This window comes from Ambystoma mexicanum, chromosome 4p (genome assembly GCF_040938575.1).
Source record: "Ambystoma mexicanum isolate Mex_15411 chromosome 4p, UKY_AmexF1_1, whole genome shotgun sequence".
NCBI classification, from domain to species: Eukaryota; Metazoa; Chordata; class Amphibia; order Caudata; family Ambystomatidae; genus Ambystoma; species Ambystoma mexicanum.
Window position 1 is genome coordinate 691225974 of NC_090927.1, and position 18443 is coordinate 691244416.

General features: G+C 43.9%; 1 protein-coding gene across 1 annotated transcript in view; it reads left to right on the forward strand.

Annotated features, from left to right (window-relative positions):
• Positions 1 to 2423: 2423 nt before the first annotated feature.
• The window catches only part of LOC138453422 (CD109 antigen-like), an 812557-nt gene continuing 796537 nt past the window's right edge, over positions 2424 to 18443 (forward strand). Inside the window, exon 1 of the mRNA XM_069606255.1 lies at positions 2424 to 2517. Coding sequence (XP_069462356.1) covers positions 2441 to 2517 — 77 coding nt within the window. The 5' untranslated portion in view covers positions 2424 to 2440. The remainder of the gene's footprint in view (positions 2518 to 18443) is intronic.

Here is an 18443-nt window from a genome sequence, read left to right on the forward strand (position 1 = left end):
GCTGTCTCCTTACACTCTTTTCAGGTTTCCAGCAACTATGTCAATAGTTAGTGCACACCCTTTTTAGCACGAAAAATAGGCTGAGGTTTGAAAATAGAGTATCGCGCTCCCTGCACTCTGCTTCATTATGCCTAGCATCTGGCTATGTTTGCACACCATACAAATAATTCAAGAAAAAACGACACAAACACAGCTTTTTTTTACTCATTATCCTATTGATCCAAGGCCATCACACCTAGTTCCTGTGCCAATGTATAAGCGTAAACATAACAAGTCCACAACAAGCTCCCACTAGTGCAGATAGCGGGCTTTTGCATATGCCAGCGATTAAGAAATTAATAAACAGCCATGATTTGCCAGAGGTGCCGACTGGTTCATCTACATTATTGCCATCAGATATCATGGTGTTGGTCAATGTGCATCATATGATAGAATTCCTGTCATATTGCAGGGAGTTGGTTAATCTGCCAGTGTTTGGTCATGATAATCTGGGTGCAGTCTTCATATGCCAAGACTAGTGACATCACTTGCAAAATTTGCTGACATCATCCAGAGCTCTCAATTTCGCCGCGGCCATGCGTGAGGAAGCCATAAAGCACTGGGTGTTTTCCCTTTGGATTGTGGAACTTGCAGTTCGTTCTTTCCCATTTGAAATGTAGGAGAACTACAAGTCCCAAAATTCCAAGCAAAAACAAGCCTGGGTGGCCTGCTCACGTATGGCAGAAGGAGCTTTGAGAGCTCTGATCCTATCTCAGGAGTGTTTCATCATATGCCAACGGTGCTAGCTAGCATCATATAAAAGTAATGCTACTCATATTCCTTCAAAAATTGCCATTGTGTGCCAAGTGTGTTGTCATCATATGTCATGCGTTCTGCTCGATGTTCTTGTGTGCTGTAAAGGGTAATGCCATCATATGCCATACGTGACAATAAGACCCGTTGCAATCTGTAGGTGCTTATCCAGTCCTGGGTTTTTCTTCGCATTCTGGGCAGTACCGGCTCAAGGTGCGCTCCGAGGGTGCAGCCGCACAAGGGCGCCCTCACAATAAAGGGCGCCCTCACAATAAAGGGCGCTGTGCCTCCAGCTTAGTGTCATGTAAAGGCTGCCTATTTTTGAATCACGTCGCGCTTCTTTAATAGACGCTATTTAAATGACCCTGAGCTGGCGGCAAGGTGCACTTTACAATAACATCAGGGGGCTAATTTCCATTGTTCGACTGATACTTCTTCTAATATCAGCCGAACAACAGAACTGAGCCCCTGATGTTGTTCTGCATTTGTGGCGAGAGGAGTGGGGGGCAGACCTGGGGCTGGAACTGATTCGGAGACTTGTAGCACTACTTTCCCATTATGAAGCTCAGACTACAAGTCTCAGAATGCAAAGAAAAGCCCAGGACTGGATACGCACCTACAGATTGGAACGGGTCATGTTGGCAAGTATGCTATGCCAACACGACACCTTTGGGCAATAGCATCGTATTACACTGTTAAATACACAATACATCTCAGTGCTATTGCAACATCAGTATAAATGAGTGTTTCTTGCATCATATACCATGGGCACGGTCTTCATGTCCCCGGGGTTGTATCACCATGTGCCAAGGGCTGTCTGACCTCTGCAAACGTCATCTCTCGCCCATTCCGTTTACCCCCTCATACATCAAGTGACTTGAGATACAATGTCAAGGGGACACCGCTTTTTAAATCCTGGCCACGCCCATTCCTTTTATCTTATCACAGCTGCAAACCTGCAATGTACTCAGACTCAAGACTATAACACCCAGAATGCATTTGTATGTTAAATGAAATCACTGCACTGTTAAAAGTGGTGCCCAGGCTTCCCAGATGACATTTAAAAGTTGTGTTTAAATCAGCAGGCTTATCTTTATTTTGTTATACGAAATGTACAACAGGACTACAGTAAGCCCTTGCGTTTCCTAAATAATAAGAGTATGATACCTGCGGGTGGCGTGTGAGGGGCATTTATTATTTAAAAATAAATTAAATGTTCTCAGGATTGTGTGCTCTTGCTCACTGGCCCTCTTGACCACAGCTGGGCTCAATCCCGCTTATAGCGCGGCCAGAGAGCAAAGGGTCAGTGCTCACCTGGGAAAGCATTCGGAAGGGGATTTCAATGGGTCGCAGCGCTGCCCCACCGACTCCTGGTTATCAGCTCGTTAGATCCGTTCAAACCACAGTGTGTTTTCAGCGCGATCGTTTAAGCACTTTAAAATGTCCGAATAAAGGTGATATGGGGATCAGGGGGGACCAGTGTCAAACCCGTCTTTACAGGTTACCAGTAACAGGCCTGCAGGCTGATTGCTGATTGGCCAAGGGGCATGCAGTGCCTTGGGGCGGGGCCACGGTAAGCAAGGCTATAAAGCCGGCTTTTCGGCCAGTATTTGGTTTAGTCTAATCAAGTTTTGAGAGAGGGGTTGAGATGCAGCCACCATGGGTAACCGGCATACTCTGCCTCTCAAGCGCTGTGCTCTGTTTACGTATGCGTGCTGCTGCGCAGTAAGTGCTTTTGTTTTTTTGGTCGCTGGTTTCTTTTAAACCCTTCATGAACACCGTAGGGCAGGTTACAATCTCAGAATGTTTCTCCACCGGTTGCACGCGCACTTGTCTGTGACTGGATAGAATTGGGAACCACGGGGACCAAGGGAAATACCTCTTCCCCCCCCCCCCAATAAACTGTAAATTAAAGTTTGGAGACCTGGTACAAAGTTCCCGCAAATGTTGGACTTGTGCATATTTAACTTTATATAGATACCGTGTCCATCACTTGCATTGGACAGCATTCTATAGACAACCTTGCTGATGGCTTGCCCTGTTCCCAAATACTCTGCAATCCGAAATAATGTCCCTGTTTTGTTTTGCCAAACGTTAGTGCAAAAGCTGTGAAATGCAGAGCCCTCCAATAGTTTAATGGTAGTTCATCTATTTCTGCCTTATTTTATTTCTTTACATGTTTTGCAACGTGGGACATGACTAGCTGAATTCACAAAAAAAGAAAACCAGTTAACGGAATGCAAAAAGTAAAACCAGGACTGGAGGATTTTCTCCCAGTGGTGGAGCATGTTTTGGGGCAGGGGAGTGGGGAGCAGATGGGGTGCCAGCAGGAGGATGGGGGGTGCACTGGGCACCAGGGTGGATCCAGGGGGTGGCCTTCTCCCCCCCTGCCCCTCCTCCTCCCCTGGCTTTGTACTGCACATTCCTCCCTGGAATGGGAGTGTTGCTGAGATGTATACTTTTTATGCTTCTTCCCCTCTCCTAGTGAGACAGGAAGCACTTTTTGCTGCACTTCTGGAACTTTTTCTTTAATCCTGAATGAGGAGGAGCCTTTTTCCACTAATTCATGCTTATGGGCTCTGTCTTTTGTAACTCTGTTCTCTGTATCTAATCTGTCCTATGGAATTCATTTTGCTCCATGCCTCTTAAAGGCATCTGTATTTTACTAGTGCAGCACACAGCTCCTTATGGGCAGTGTTGTTGAGGACCCTTTGGGCCCTCCTTGGAGATTCTTTTCTTTATCCTAGAGTAATTACAGTTCTTAAGGGTAGAGATATTTAGTATCTCCCCTAAAACTTTAGTCTGAGAGATTGGCACACCCCACATTATGTGGAGTGCCAAAGCGATACCTAGTACCACCACCCCCCTTCTCTCTGCTCATGTGACTTTTTAGTCACATAGACCACCTAGTTATGGCTGGTGGCAGTGGACGTGTTCTACCAACTATTGATTTTTCCACCAGCAGGCTATGTACATAGCCCTGGTAGTGCACAATAGGGACAAGCACGTACTAACCTGGGGAGGCTTTCTTCTTTTTTCACCATTTCTAGCGTGGTTGTTCTTGGTTAGTCCTTCTACCATTCTGGGAGGGTGAGGTCTGTGCATTTTTGGCCTTTTGCAGGAAACCTTGGGTGCCCCGCCTAGGCTCTGCTGTGTCTGGGCAGGCAGGAAGTGGAGTTTTGCACTCTTCCTGTGCCTTGTCTTCCAAAGGGCCTGAATAGAACCAGCTCCCACCGGGAGTCTGGCTGTCCTGATTGGACAGCCATATGCCCCTTTCTGTAAGTTGCTGAGAGAGATTGCAGAGGAGTGAGTGCTGGAATTGTATGATGGGTGAGGCTCACGGAATAAAAAGGAAGTCGACCACTGGAAACTGAAGTAACCGAAGAAGACTACCAGAGACGCATGTAGACCCTTTGCAACATTGTGAAGCAACCTCTGCTGTCCAGACCCAGTTTCTATGCGACAGAGGAACTCTGAAGGGGACTGCCTTCCCTTTGACTGGTGGGAACAACCAGTCCCAAGACCAACTTTGATTTGAGCCATCTCCTGAGGTCCTGAGTGTTTCCAGAGCTGTGGAACCCCAAAACCAGGAGACTTGCTGCACATTTCAAATGCATCATTGTGGAAAGGCCGAAACCGTCCAAGTCTTTACTGAGCCCTAAAAGACGCTCTACAGACCCAATCCAACCCGTCCAGAGTGTGGGACTGCAAGAACCGAAGATTGACCAGGCAAATGGCATCCTTTATTGGTGCTGCAAAAAAGGCACCAAAACTGTAGTGTGATCAGAGAAGCTGATGTAAGCTGTGCTAGAGGTCTTCCCTCGAGACTGCTGCTGAGAGATCCCGCCCATTGTCCTGCCTTTCATCATCGGACCAAGGAATCCGGAGGTCTGGCCCAGAGCTGCAACATCAGAGCATCCAGCAACAAACACTTTCTTCAAACCTAAGGTACTGCGGGGGAAAAGGGTATTGCTTACCTTATTCCAGAAAGTCGCTCCAGAGTGTTGGTGTGCACGTAGGTGTCCAGGGAAACCCCCCCACCTTAACTCCAAATCAAGCTGATGCTGGTGTTATTTTACAGGGTCGCCAAGATTGGTTAAGCTTTTATTGTACCTTCCTTCCTACAGACTGGAAAGTATCCACAGGAACGTTTGACTTCTGCTGCTTTGCAAGACTGAGCCTCTCCGAACTGCGTTTTAGCTAGGGTTGTGTTTTGGACTAAGTCCTGCTGTGCATAGAAACTGCCTCCAGAACGTGAAGCTCTGCTAAATCACAAAAATCACTATCCTTTGTGTATGCTGACTAAATGCGATATCTTATTACTTTGTGGGTGCACGTTATTACTATAGTACGGTAGACCTGTCAAACTCCTGTAAGAATTATGCGCATTCAGCAACTTCCAACTAAGTAGTGGCCTTTTAAAAGTATTGTATAGTATACCTATGTGCGGTTTGTTGTGGCAAGTATTTAACAGTGACTCGTTGTGTGTATATATACATAGAACAGATTTGTGCAAGTGTTTCTTTGATGTGCATTACTAAGTAGATTCAGTGTACTTACCTACAGCTCACATCTTCCTTTTAAGATGAGCCTGACTGCTCAGCTATTCTACCAAGGTTCCGGAGTAGCAGAGACTGATGCTCAGTGTTGGGGATCTACAAACCACTGGGCTAGATTACTAAAGTGTTGCCTCCAAGTGGGACTTTAGGAAAGCACCCCTAACAGAGCACACATTCTGAAAATGGCTGTATTTGGTGCACATCATTCCTAGAAAGGGGATCCTCCATGTTTTGCGCTTAAACTGCATGCTTTAAATGTATTGCTGGGTAGGGTTTTAAGCTGGCCAGCGCTCCTCCCTGGCAGTCTCCAGATATTGCCCTTGAGCCCAGAGGTCTCCCTAAATGGTTTGCCAACCATAATTCTGTCACCATAGCAATGGAAATAAAGTTTAGTGACCATGTTCTTCAACAGTAGTTGCCACTATGAGCCATGTTTAAAATCATATTGGTTAGACATTTGGAGTGAAACGCATAAGGGAAATTATAGGAGAATGCACTGTTTGATTTTTGCAACACATTGCGTTGCGTTAAACTATATTCATTGCAATGATTTCAATTGGTTCCATTTCCTTCAAAAGAAATGTGGGGCCATATGGTATGCGGACTTATTTTGATTTGATGTGCAATTTTATAATTGAAAATGTTCATTGCAGTCAATATTCTAACTGCACATGAATTATATGTAAAATGTTTTTTAAGTTAGAATTTATTTCCTTTCATTGCTCTTATGAAAGGGCCTGTTGGGTTACTCCTTTCATTCCATAACCCCACCTCTTTTAAAGGTTTACTAGCTACTTGAGGCTGCGCCAGACCAATATTTTAGGCCTGTCCCCAAACATTACGTTGTTAGAGCTGCGCCACCCCACCAATTTTGAATCCCACTAAAATAACTGTTGCTGGTTATCTTGAGCACTGAATATTGCAGTGAGCCCTGAACATTAATGTGTGCAAAGGATAGATTTCTGAATGTTGAATCTCTTTTAAAATAAATGAATTCTACTCTTATCACCGGGGATGTTCCTACTCCCCGAAACAGGCACCCACGCAAAACCGCAATCATTTCCCCCAAAGAAGGTAATACAACTTAGTAGTCCTTGCTGCTTCCCGGGGCTGGCTAAATGGGGCCAGACCCCCAATTTTTACCCCCACAGGGAAGCAGCAAGGCTCTGCCCATCCTTGGAGGTGGGGGGAATCTTAATGGGGCTGGCCCACAGGCACAGGGCCAGCCCCCGACACTCCCCCAAGAGTTCTACTATATGTGGAGTGTAATGTTTTACCTTCCCGGGGGGGGGGGGCAATCGATGCATCACTGTACCAATTTGCCTCCAAAACAGGCAAAGCATTATGCATTTGGTTGGCACTTTCTGGGGGTGGGGGGGCTGATTAGCCTGTTTCCTCCACCCCACCCCAAGATCATATCCCTGGTGGCCTAGTGGTCCTTGCTGCTTCCTTGGGGTGCAAAATGAGGTCAGACCCTCAATTTTGCCCCCTGCCACGGAAGCAGCAAGAACCTGCCCCACCCTGGGGTGATTTCTGGGGGACTGTCCCACATCTTGCCTTGCTTGGGGGTAAATTGCAAAACGGCACCCATCTGCCCCCAATGAAGGCAAAACATTGTGGCTTTTTTATTTTTGGTGGGGGGCTGTTTAGCCTGGTCGGGGCCCCCACCCAAAAAAATCAATGCCCTGGTGGTCCAGTGGTAATTGCTGGTCGAGGATCGAATGATCCTTGACCAGCAAATGATTCTCGACCAGCAATCTCATTGAGTGAGGGCTAGTTGGAAACGGTTAGTCTCCACTCAAGGAAATCGGGCTAGAAATGCCTGAGCAGCATGCAAAAGCATGACCAGATTGAATGCCTCTACAAGTGTTCCTCCACCATTTTTTGGTAGATCTTTAGGTCTTTGTTTTCTTGATATGTTTGTCTGGCAGTCTGTAAATTAATGGTACCTTGTCTGATAAAACTGGTAGGATTCTCCCTCGAATATTTGCAGTTATTTCAAAAGAAAAACTGGACGTGATAGTCCACAGTTCGAGCAAATGGTGGAGAAACACTTGTAGAGGCTTTCAATTGAGGCATTCAATCTGTTCTCTCAATGGACATTATTCGAAGTGAACAAAGAATTTGAACAAATTGATTAGAAATTGGAACAGTTTAAGAAACCAACAGTACTTGGCGCAACCTTTATAAAAAAAATTAAAAAATGATGGGAGAATTCTTTTTGAAAACCTTATTTATATTTTCCAATAGAAGAAAGAGAAGAAAAAAATGTATAACTGAATCAACAGTAAGGAACCATTTTCAAAAGGCCTAATATCAATAGTGGTGATTTACAGAACCATCAATGAGGCAAATAAGCAACTCCTAAAAGATTATAATTGTCCAATGAGTAACCTAACAAAAATATCGATACCCTACTGTTAACCCTCTATACATAACTTGCATGTTTGTATAAGAACTACATTTAAGAAAAAAAGGGAGAAAACACAAAGAAGAAATTAAAAGAGAAAGAATAGAACAAAATAGAAAAAAGGTACACTAGACAACTAAATACCTATACAAAACACTCACCACACCCAGCATACCCTATATTCATCATAACACCACATGAACATACAAATATCATACATCACCAAACTCGATTCTATACACCATAAAAATCATTAAAGGGCGACCAAATATCCAAATAACCTCCTCTTGATTTCTCCTGTAATATATATTTTTCAAGATCTGACAACTGCATATCATTGACCGGATCTTCCACTGGCAGCTTTTTCCTAGTTTTCCATATTCTTAAGATTTGTTAAACTGCCATTATCAAAGCCTTATTAATCCAACATCCATACCTTCTAGTAGTCACACATCTTCCTGTCTGATAAAAGAATTGCTGACAAGGGTGTTCTTGGAAAGCTTATGGACAATACTGTGTCCAACATATCCTCCCAGAAACTCATCGATCTCGAACAATTCCACATCATGTGAATCATAGTCCCTCTTTCTCACATCCCCAGCAAATTTCATTATCTAATATGCCAAATCCATGCATACTCACAGGTGTCCAATACAGACCGCCCAAAATCTTCTGGTTTAACGAGGCGTATGTTTAAATCTAACTTGCTCCTATAATCCATCTGAAGTATTCCCCCCCCCCCCCTCCATTCATGAGAGAATTTCAACTTTGGGGCAGAAACAGAAGTACACTTGTTTAGGAAGCGATTAGTCATAGCTTCAAAACCTGAGATAATCGCTCAGAGGATGTAAGGACTACATATTTTTTGTAACAAGATTAATTTCATTATTCAAGTTTGAAAATGTGCAATTATATTTGACTGAACGACTAAACATATTTGTGCAACAATCTGCTCAACAAGTCTGGACAAATAGTCGATTTGGAGGAAGTTAAGGTGAAGTATCAACAAACTGACTAAGGCTTGATACCTCAGAACAAACACATTCTCTCACCTCATCTGGGGAGACTACTTCACCTATACCATCAAACTGAGTCTAATGTGCTAATCTATCAGTGTTTAATTAGGACCTCTGTTTCAGTTCTGAATTTGGGTACTGGTGCTATTTCTGATCCATGGACTTTAGATTCATTAGTGGTTACCTCTATGGAGGGATTGAATGGTAACATAGAGGGCAATGATTCTTCTCTTGATCTTAATTGGGAGTTAGGGGGTCGCTTGGCTAGGATAAAAGCATATTGCCAGTTAATGGCATGCCTAGTAGGCTGGTTCCTCAGGCGGGCAAGAAAGAGGGTAAACATCTGAGTAAAACCAAAAACATTGTTATGCCTGCTAAAAATTGACAAGTCTCTAAAGAAAAAGTTCAGTTCTTTGCTAAAAGAAAATCCTGAGGTCAAAGGGAAATTAAGAACTAGCGATTTACAACTTAACTCTGTTAAAGTGGTACAGAATATATCTCGAAAAGGATTAGGGGCAGAAATCTGTACAGGGAATATGAAGAACAGGTTGAGCTGTGAATCGCTGGCCCACACTGTTGTAATGCAAGTCAGTCTTGTTATGCATCACTGGCCAGGAGTGCCTGCTGATGGAATGTGGATGTATGCATGATAGACCGCTCAGGAAAATGGGTAAGTGTTGTGTGTGTTCTATGAATTCCAATTGGGGTCCTGAGCTGGGAGTGAGAGGATGGCTGGTGGGTCTGTCCCTATGTCTACTTGTGTCTACCTGATCCTGTGATGTACATACCTGCAAGTAACTGGAGTTTGTAATGATGTGCTTATGCATGATGCTTCCTGGTAACCTACGTGACTCCAAAGCTGGTCTGTGTACTTAAGGTTAGAGCCTACCATACAACTTAACATCGGCGACGAGGATATTCAAAGAACTCTCACCAGGAAGAGTGCTTACTGGAGAAAAAAAATGACTACATCTGAGCAAGAGACAGCAGCAACCTGTGGTAAGGAGAGCTGTGGGAGGGGGAAGCAGCTGCAGTCAGACTAACTGTTAACCCATGCAGTTAAAATATCCGTACTCTCCCAGCATATGTGTCCATGGGTTCTCTGGGTGAAAGGCCCCCACCAGCAAACTAATTCCCAGAGTACCCCAGTCAGAGAGCACCTGTTCCCCTGGAGAAAAAAAAAACTCTAAATCAGCGCTGTTAGTGCATCGCAGTTACAAATGAACAAACCAAAATTACGGCTTGCCACCCTATCATAGGAGTGCCGGAGGATTGCCTTATCCCCATGTGTACAGCCCTCTGCTTATGTGCCAACAGCTCCTTCCCACTTGCTTCGTGGTCTGCTGCTCCAGGCGCCATGCAGCACGTAAAAGGGTAAAAAGTAAAGGGGCGGGAGCTCTGCTTTGAATGGGATAGGCCTCGTGAATTGGTGAGGATTGGAAAGTGTGCCCGACAGGGCTTTGTTCGGTACCTGAAGGTGTGGGACATTTTTGCTCCCTCTGGTGCAGGTTCCGCATTGATGGAGCGGAAGGAGAGCTCTGTTCCCGTGGTGCCTTTTCCACACTGGGGACATGGTGCCATGCCTGTGCCGCGTTCTACTGCCATTGGTTCCGGCCTTTCTAGAAGAAAGGCATGCTGTACATGCTCTACGCCTGATGAGCTTTTAGATACTCTACTTACTGTTTTTGTTTGGTTTCGTCCCCTGAAATGCCACAAAGGTTTAGAAACGCTCCAACCTGCTAATGCAGTGTCATTTTAAATGGATTACATCAGAGATTGGTGGTCACAAGAGATTGACAAGGACTCCGGAGGGAAAAAAGGTGCCAGCTCATCAAACGCTGCAATGCTATCAGAGATTGGGAGTCGTGAGAGATCGACAAGGACTAACAAAATAACTCCAGTTAACAATTTAGCTTACAAGTGAACGGAAGAGGTTAGGTATTTTACGCATCAGCATTCTGTTCGCATCAAGTATGATTAGTATGACTATTGTAGTGCATATGAAACGTGGTTGCTGGCCATGATCACTCCAGTGCCCTCAGATTGAACAAGTACATGTTGCTGGAGCACTAGTTGAATCAAGAGACTTGAACATTGATGATACTTGAGGGAAAAAGTGCGTTGCATAGCTGGTTGTTTGGTTTGTGAGTGTGGAAGTTGTGTGGATTACGTACCCCTTCTGTGCTTGCTGTTCCTGGCATAGCCAGCGCAACCCTCCCTGTGGGTTAGTTGGTTTGGACTTTGGCGGTCTGTATGTTCCGCACAGGCTCTGCATCGACGAGGCACATTGCATCCTGGTCCGGTGTTGGGTAATTGCTGATCCTTTCCCCTACCCTGTTTCCCTGCCTTTCCCGCCTACCCCGTTTCCCCGCCTTGTGGCGTAGAGTTTTTCCCCAATTCTGGGTGTTTGTGCGAGGGTGTGGCAGACCCTGTATCCGGGGGTGGCAGCTCCTGGATGGAAGGTCGCTAGGTGTGGAACCAGAATGCTAACACTGGTGTTGCATCTGGGTGTGCATGTTTCTGGTGTGTGCTTCAGTATGATTTTGTAGACTAGGATTGTTTGTAGGAAGGTAGATGGTATGATGCGAGTTAGTTTGTTCAGTCTCACTGGCCATGAATGCATGCTGATAGAATGTTGGTGTATGTATGATGGACAGCTCAGGGGAATGTTGAGTGTGATGTGAGTGTTCCATGAATGCCAGTTGGGTGCCTGAGCTGGATGTGAGAGGTTGACCCGTGGGTGTCTTTTGTTGTGCTTAACAGGTCATGCCCCCAACTGACTAGAACACTCGCACATACTCACTCAACATTCCCCTGAGCTGTCCGTCATACATACACAAACATTCTATCAGCATGCATTCATGGCCAGTGAGACTGAACAGGACTAACTCGCATGTTAATTGGAAACGTTTTATCACAAGTATTCCTGAATGTGAACCAGTTCTGCTGTAAGTGGCAAAACACATTAAGAATTAATTTATATGGAATTGACAAGTGGAAATATTGTAGACATTTTACAAAACATAATGCATTTCAGAGTTAATTAAAAGGGCCATGGGAAAAGTTGTATTTTTAAAAAATGTTTACGCTTTGCTCTCGGAGTGGAGCAAAGTTTTGGAAAGAAGAATTGGAACACTGTTAATTGATGAAGCTTTTAAGATGTTCAGTTAAATATGGTGTTCAATGTTTTATTTCAGTTTTGGAACATTGTGACGTTTGTTGTGGCCCATTAGACCCATCATATTGCGTCATCGTTTAACCAAGTACCACATTGTTTTGATGGTGCTTGGTCTAATCACCATGGAGGTTCACGGTGGCTATATACTGTCTAAATTAAATGTATATAGTGGTTATGCATTAAGTGCAATAATGGTGCATCCATGCAGTGAAGTATTGCATCCAGATTACAGGTTAAAGTTTTAGACTGCCACAAGGGGTTTACATCAGTGGTGTAGAATAAAAAGGATTGCATAGGTAAGTTTCCCATGTATTCCTGGATAGATGGCCATGCACAGGACAGAAAAGGTAAATGGGTAAACTGTGCATTGAACTGGAAAACGTTAAAAATGCATGTACTAGGAAATATTAAAGATGTAAATGGAGATGGAAAGTGAGCGGTTGTGATAGTGCACCCTGCACACAAAGTATAGAAAATTGCGCCTGGAGTAGAATACAGATATAGCTATATGTAAAAATGTGGGCCACATTTCTCCCCAAATAGTTTTTGTTAATGTTTAGATTATAGTTTGGTTCTGGGTGTCACCAGGAGCACCTCATTGGTTTATTTTATGTGTCGAGTGTGTGTGTGCGCTATGTGGCAGAAATGTGTAGGTTTGTGTATGCATGCACGTGTACGAGATTACACTGGATGTCTATGGCATGGTTGAGGTTGCATGATGAACATGGTAGAGATGAACATGGTAGAGATGAACATGGTTTTCTTAGTCATGTTGGATGTGTCATGGCACCCCCTGTTGTGAGAGGTTTGCTTGCCTGTGTTGCTTTGCTGCCTCATTCCTTTATTCAACTTTGGTATGTTTGAGTGTTGTAGTGCATGTATATAGTTAGTGATGCGTCAGTGTTTTGCATATGGTGATTTGGTGATGGTTGCGTACACAGATGTTTGAAGTTATGAATGAACATTTTGATTATTACCTTGGTGGTTGATATTCTTGTGGGACTGTTTTTATTGGGTGATAAGTGGGAGCTGATTGCAATTGTTTGTCTGGAATGTGAGGGTGGAAGTTGGTGGATTACGTTCCCCTCCTGTGTTCCGGTTATGGACAACACCACCCCCCCTGGTGTTAATGGATTTCTGCTTCAATGTTACGCTTTGGCTCTACATCAATGTTTTGTGATGCATCCGGTCCAAAGTCTGGCAATCCGTGACCCTCCCTTCTTGTTTCCCTGTCTCTTCGTGTGTAGTTGGTTTCTTGTGGTTACCCCTAGGATGTTTGTGGCAGACACTGTATTCCGGGAGTGTCAGATCCGGATGGAAGGTTGTTTGGGTGTGGCGGAGAAATGCTGCGTGTGATTCTCTCTATGGAAGAGAGATGTTGTGGCCTGTGACTGTTTATAGGAAGGGAGATGTAATGTAAGTCAGTCTGTGTTATGCATCACTGGCCAGTAGTGAATGCTGATGGAATGTTGATATATGCATGATGGACAGCTCAGGAGAATGTTGAGTGAGTGTTCTATGAATGTCAGTTGGGGGCCTGAGCAGGGAGTAAGGGGATGGCCAGTTGGTCTGTCCCTATGTCTACTTTGTGTCTACCTGGTCCTGTGATTTACATACCTGCAAGTAACTGGATTTTGTACAGATGTACTTCTGTATAATAAAGCTTCCTAGTAACCTAAGTGGCTCCACAGCTGGTCTGTGTAATTAAGGTTAGAGCCGACCATACAATTTAACACACACTAATCCTCCTTCTGGATTATGTCCAAGCACCTTTGGGGGTGGGGGAGTTGCCTTGGGCAGGAACAGACCTAATGAATAAACATCACCAGATGTTGGTCAATGAAAGACCTTCAGGGTTTATCTCTGGTCCATTGGCTACCAATACCATTCTGCATCACCACCTGGCAGGAATGGGGGTGAAGGCATGACCGTGATTGTGGAAATAGTCAGAGGGGTCACACAATACCAACTCGTGTTATGCTTTTGACATTATAGCAGCATGGAATGCCTTTACGTACAATCGAGGTATGACTCATATAGCCTCTTCATGCACATTTAATCAGTTAGTGGCAGCGTTAACCATTTCCTCCACTGCACCAAAAGTCTACACTAATATTCACATCCCTTAGCATTAGTGTCAACCTCACAGCCATTACCTCCAGACTCCTTGACCCCCCACATTACACAATCTTTCCTAACTTTCAACTGTGAGGGTGCCTCGAGGCCTGTTTGTAATGAGTCAGTTGAGAGGGGCCGATGTGCAGGGGGTGGAGCTCGATTTGATGAGTTTGCATGTGGGGAAGTTGCCAATGGGGTTGTTATGTTTGAGTGTAGTCCCGGACAACAGGTCGATTGTAGAGACACTCCAATGTATTGGGATTGCTGGGCTCCCTTTCTGCTTTGACCCCTATTTGCTTGTCTATCGATCCATTTTCTGCAGCTCAACAGAGGAATGACCGTGTGGTTCGCCATCTTAAATCCATAGTTGTTCTGGACGTCTTAAGGAGTTGGACGCAATTAGGTCAAGGTGATTTGATCTTTTTCTGTACAAGGAACACACCCCACCATGGGGTGGAAACCTTTTGGGGAACAAACGTCTCTTAAGGATATGATGGAAACTTTGTGTATGGCAAAGTTTGAATTCTAGAAAGCCTGAGTCAGACTTACACTCAGAATGGCTGGCTCCGCTCACAGGGGTTGCCCAGGACAAAGCACAATCGGAGGTTTATAACTCATACCTTACATTGATCATAGTCATCTCTATTCCTCTTCTTTCCTGGAACACTAGGGTGCATCACATTTTTCTAACTAATCCTAAAGTAGGAGATTGTTTAATGCGCACACAGTAATTGTCCTACAAGAAACATGGCTATTACAACCTAGCCCTGGATGGTTATCAAATTGCTTGCCAACCAGCATGTAGATCTTTTGGTGGTTTGACTATGGTCAAAATGTCCTTCCCATTATCTATTTCCTTTACGGTCTCTGTTTGGAGTATTGGCTACTCAAATCCGAATTCAATTGGACATTACTTGGGATATTTTGGTCAACATATATTGGCATACTGGTGTGTGCCCATATTTTATTGGTCATATAGTCGCTCCAGCAAATGGTTGGCCGGCCCAATATGAGAAATTCCAGCTTCTCCTGGGGGACTTGAATGCCAGCTGTATGCCAAGGCATTTTGAATTGGGACTGAAGCAGTGTTCCATGGCTAAGGACCAGTTTGGTAAGCTTTGGGGTCGCAATTTACATGGGCCCGGTTTAACAATGCTCAATGGTTCGCTCAATGGTTTGGTTAATGGGGATGAACCCAGTAAGTCTACATGGAGCGATGGGACAGTTTGCTCTACTCTGGACTATAGTTTTGTGACTACTGCAGTTGTCTGAGAATTTGTTTAGTGAACATCACTACTTATCAACCATGGTTTTTGTTTCAGTCCATGACTTGTGTTTTGCCCAAGTCCCTCCCTTGATTGCCAAGTTAACTTGGCGGGTAATCGGCTAAGATGGAATTCTAGCAGTGTAAAGAAAGTTAACACAATTTCCCTAAACCGCCTTACCACTACTCCTCTGTACTGGCAATTGGATACTTTTGAGTCCAGAGGTTTGAGGGTTTTGTTCGATTAGGAGGTATTCACACGCATATAATGCTGACCTAGTTCAGAAGAAAAGGATCATGCATGCGAAGATTAGGGCAATTAAAAAATGTGGCTCCCTGTTCTACTGAGCAAAGGCAGCTGGCAATAAAGCATGTTGGGTGAGGGGCAATCTGACTTCCCAGTTACAGCTAGAGGAAGCAATGCTGCATGCTCAGCAAGACAAGGATACACAAGCCTTTTGGTCATTGATAAATGACTTGAATGGGACCCAATTCTATCATGGAAGGGCCTCAGTAACGGAAGACCAATGGGTTGCCCATTTGGAGTTTTTTTGCTTTATCTACCCTGTTGGGGTGGACTTGCCCTGAATTAATGGTTGATAGCCATGAAGGAATTTGAATGACTCGGTTTTTCGGATTATTTTAATCAGTTCCTCCAGAGCTCCGGGCCCAAACAAACTTTTGAATATTCTCTTTTTAAGGGGAACCAGCCCTTTGGGCAACGATTCTAACCACCCAGTTTAGAGACATTGTGATTCTGAATTACTTCCCCCTTGCTGGTTGATACCACATATCTTCCCCATATACAAAAGGGCTCTCGTTCAGATCTGTGCATCTATCGCCCAATTGCCATCTTAAACGCAGACAACTTTTTTTCTGTGATACTACTTGAGCATTTGGAGTCCTGGTAGAAAGCTGTTGGCAGGATCCCTCAATGGCAAACTGGTTTCTGCAAGAGTCGCAACACTGTTTGATATTAAAGGCAATTTTGAGCCACGCTTGGAATGGAAAGATTGCTGTTTATTTGGCCACAATAGATTTGTCTGCCTCCTTTTATGCTTTAGATCATAATTTACTGTGGTTAAAGTTACAGGGATGGGCGGAATCCCAGTTGGGCTTCTTTGATAGTTGATCTTCACACAAGGACTAATATTTCAGTTGGATTCTGTTGGTTTCCTATCAAGTAAACTGCCCACAGTGAGGTGTTAGGCAGGGATGCAATTTGGCTCCCTGCCTTTTTAATCTGTCTGACATTGGGGAATCATTGATTAAGGCTTCTCTGGGTTATCCCAGAGTGGATAAGCTCGTCTATGCGGACGATTTTGTAAGTTTTGACCTGACTCCCAGGGGCCTTTAGCGACTGTGGAATGGACTTTCGGCCTTCGCCGCTGCTCATGGCTTGCATATTAATCCAACCAAAACAAAGTTCTTGTGTGACTAAAAAGAACAAAATTAACGCTTGGCTGTAAAATTGTATGTTGATCAGGTATTATTGGAGAGATTGGACACTTTTTTCTTGCGTGAATCCAAATTTCTACTGAGGCACTGGTTACTCTCTCATGGAGTTAGTATGGGCAATCCGCTATTAAGAGGAGACCTACAGTGTGTCAAGTTTTCCATTCGCCCGGATATCTCCCGGGTATTACATTTTGAGGACAAGATACTGTCTAAGTTGCTGTATGGTATTGAAATCCTCTCAGGTTGGATCTGTGATGAAATCCTCCCAGGTTGGATGTGTGACCTGCTTACGCAAGTTGAAAGAAGCATATGGAGACTTGTATTGCATGATCACTGCAGTGTTCCTATTGCCATTATGCTCTATGATGTGGGGCTTTTTTCTCTTAATCGTAGAGGGCATTGGAAGCTCCTTGCACTCTAATATAAGATCATTACTTTGGAGCAGGAGCCCTGTCTGTACACAGATCTAAAGATAATTATCGAGAATTCTAGCAACACTTTTTTCTGTCGCTCTATTGTCTATTTGTCATTCATAGTCTATTTGTCATTCAGTTCTTTTGGATCTGGACATGACTGTTATCGATTTTAATTGAAAATCCTGAAAGAGTGAAACATTCTTTATAGGCAGGAATGGGCATGTACAGTTCATACCATGCACTCTTAGAATCTTTGAATTATCTGAAATCTGATTATAAAAAAAAGCTAAGAACATTGCAACATTTTTTAACCATGTATCCTCACTCAGCAGTGAGGTGACTTTTCCTCCATTTTAGATGGAATTTAATTCCGACAAGGCAGATACTGTCCCACTACACTCCTGCTCCCAATCACCATTGACATGTCGCTTTTGCAATTTGCCCTCGATGGAAACCTTGGAACACTTAATTGTGCATTGCTCAGAAAGCAGGAGTTGGACTTTAAGAACTGTCATTTTTGTTTAGCGGGTCGGGTAACTTCCATTGTATCTCTGAAACGTGAATGAATTCATTTTATGTATGGGATTTTTTTTTAACAAATTGGCTTTATATTTACTTGTACTTAATAAACTTTGCTGTTTTTTTTCCTCTTCACTTTTTCGATGAATCTGATTTTTTGTTTGATAACTTGTAATTATTTGACTATTGTTTGTCAAAGGTTTGAAAATAACCATAAAATAAAGGTTGGTCTTGTGATGCTTTTGCCACCAACATGTTCTTTACAAACCCCTTTACGAAGACACCCATGATGGTATTAAAAGTATGGGGTGGGTCATTATTTTCAGAGGTGAAATATCCATGTACATATGTCTGGTCCACCCACCTGGGCAGTCCAGCACTGAAATGCTAGGCAATTCTCCTCTGAACAAGAGTATCAACAGCAACCCTAGATACGCGTTTGGCCTTGTCTGGTCTCATCAGTGAGGTGAAGATGTGCCTCTCTAAGCACAATGAGCAAGGGTTGCACGTCTGGATTATCCTGGTTAACCTGGGGTGAAACCCCAAGTTCTTTAAATGTTGGAGCCCTTGTTAAGTAAACACTGTTGGCTTTGCCGCAAAATGCAAGCATTTGCAGTTGTTTATACATCCTTCTGATAGCTTTGCTCCAACATGCCAATACTTGTCCCTGTAAAAAGTGACCTTGCCCCATTCTTGTCCTCTCCACCCCACAA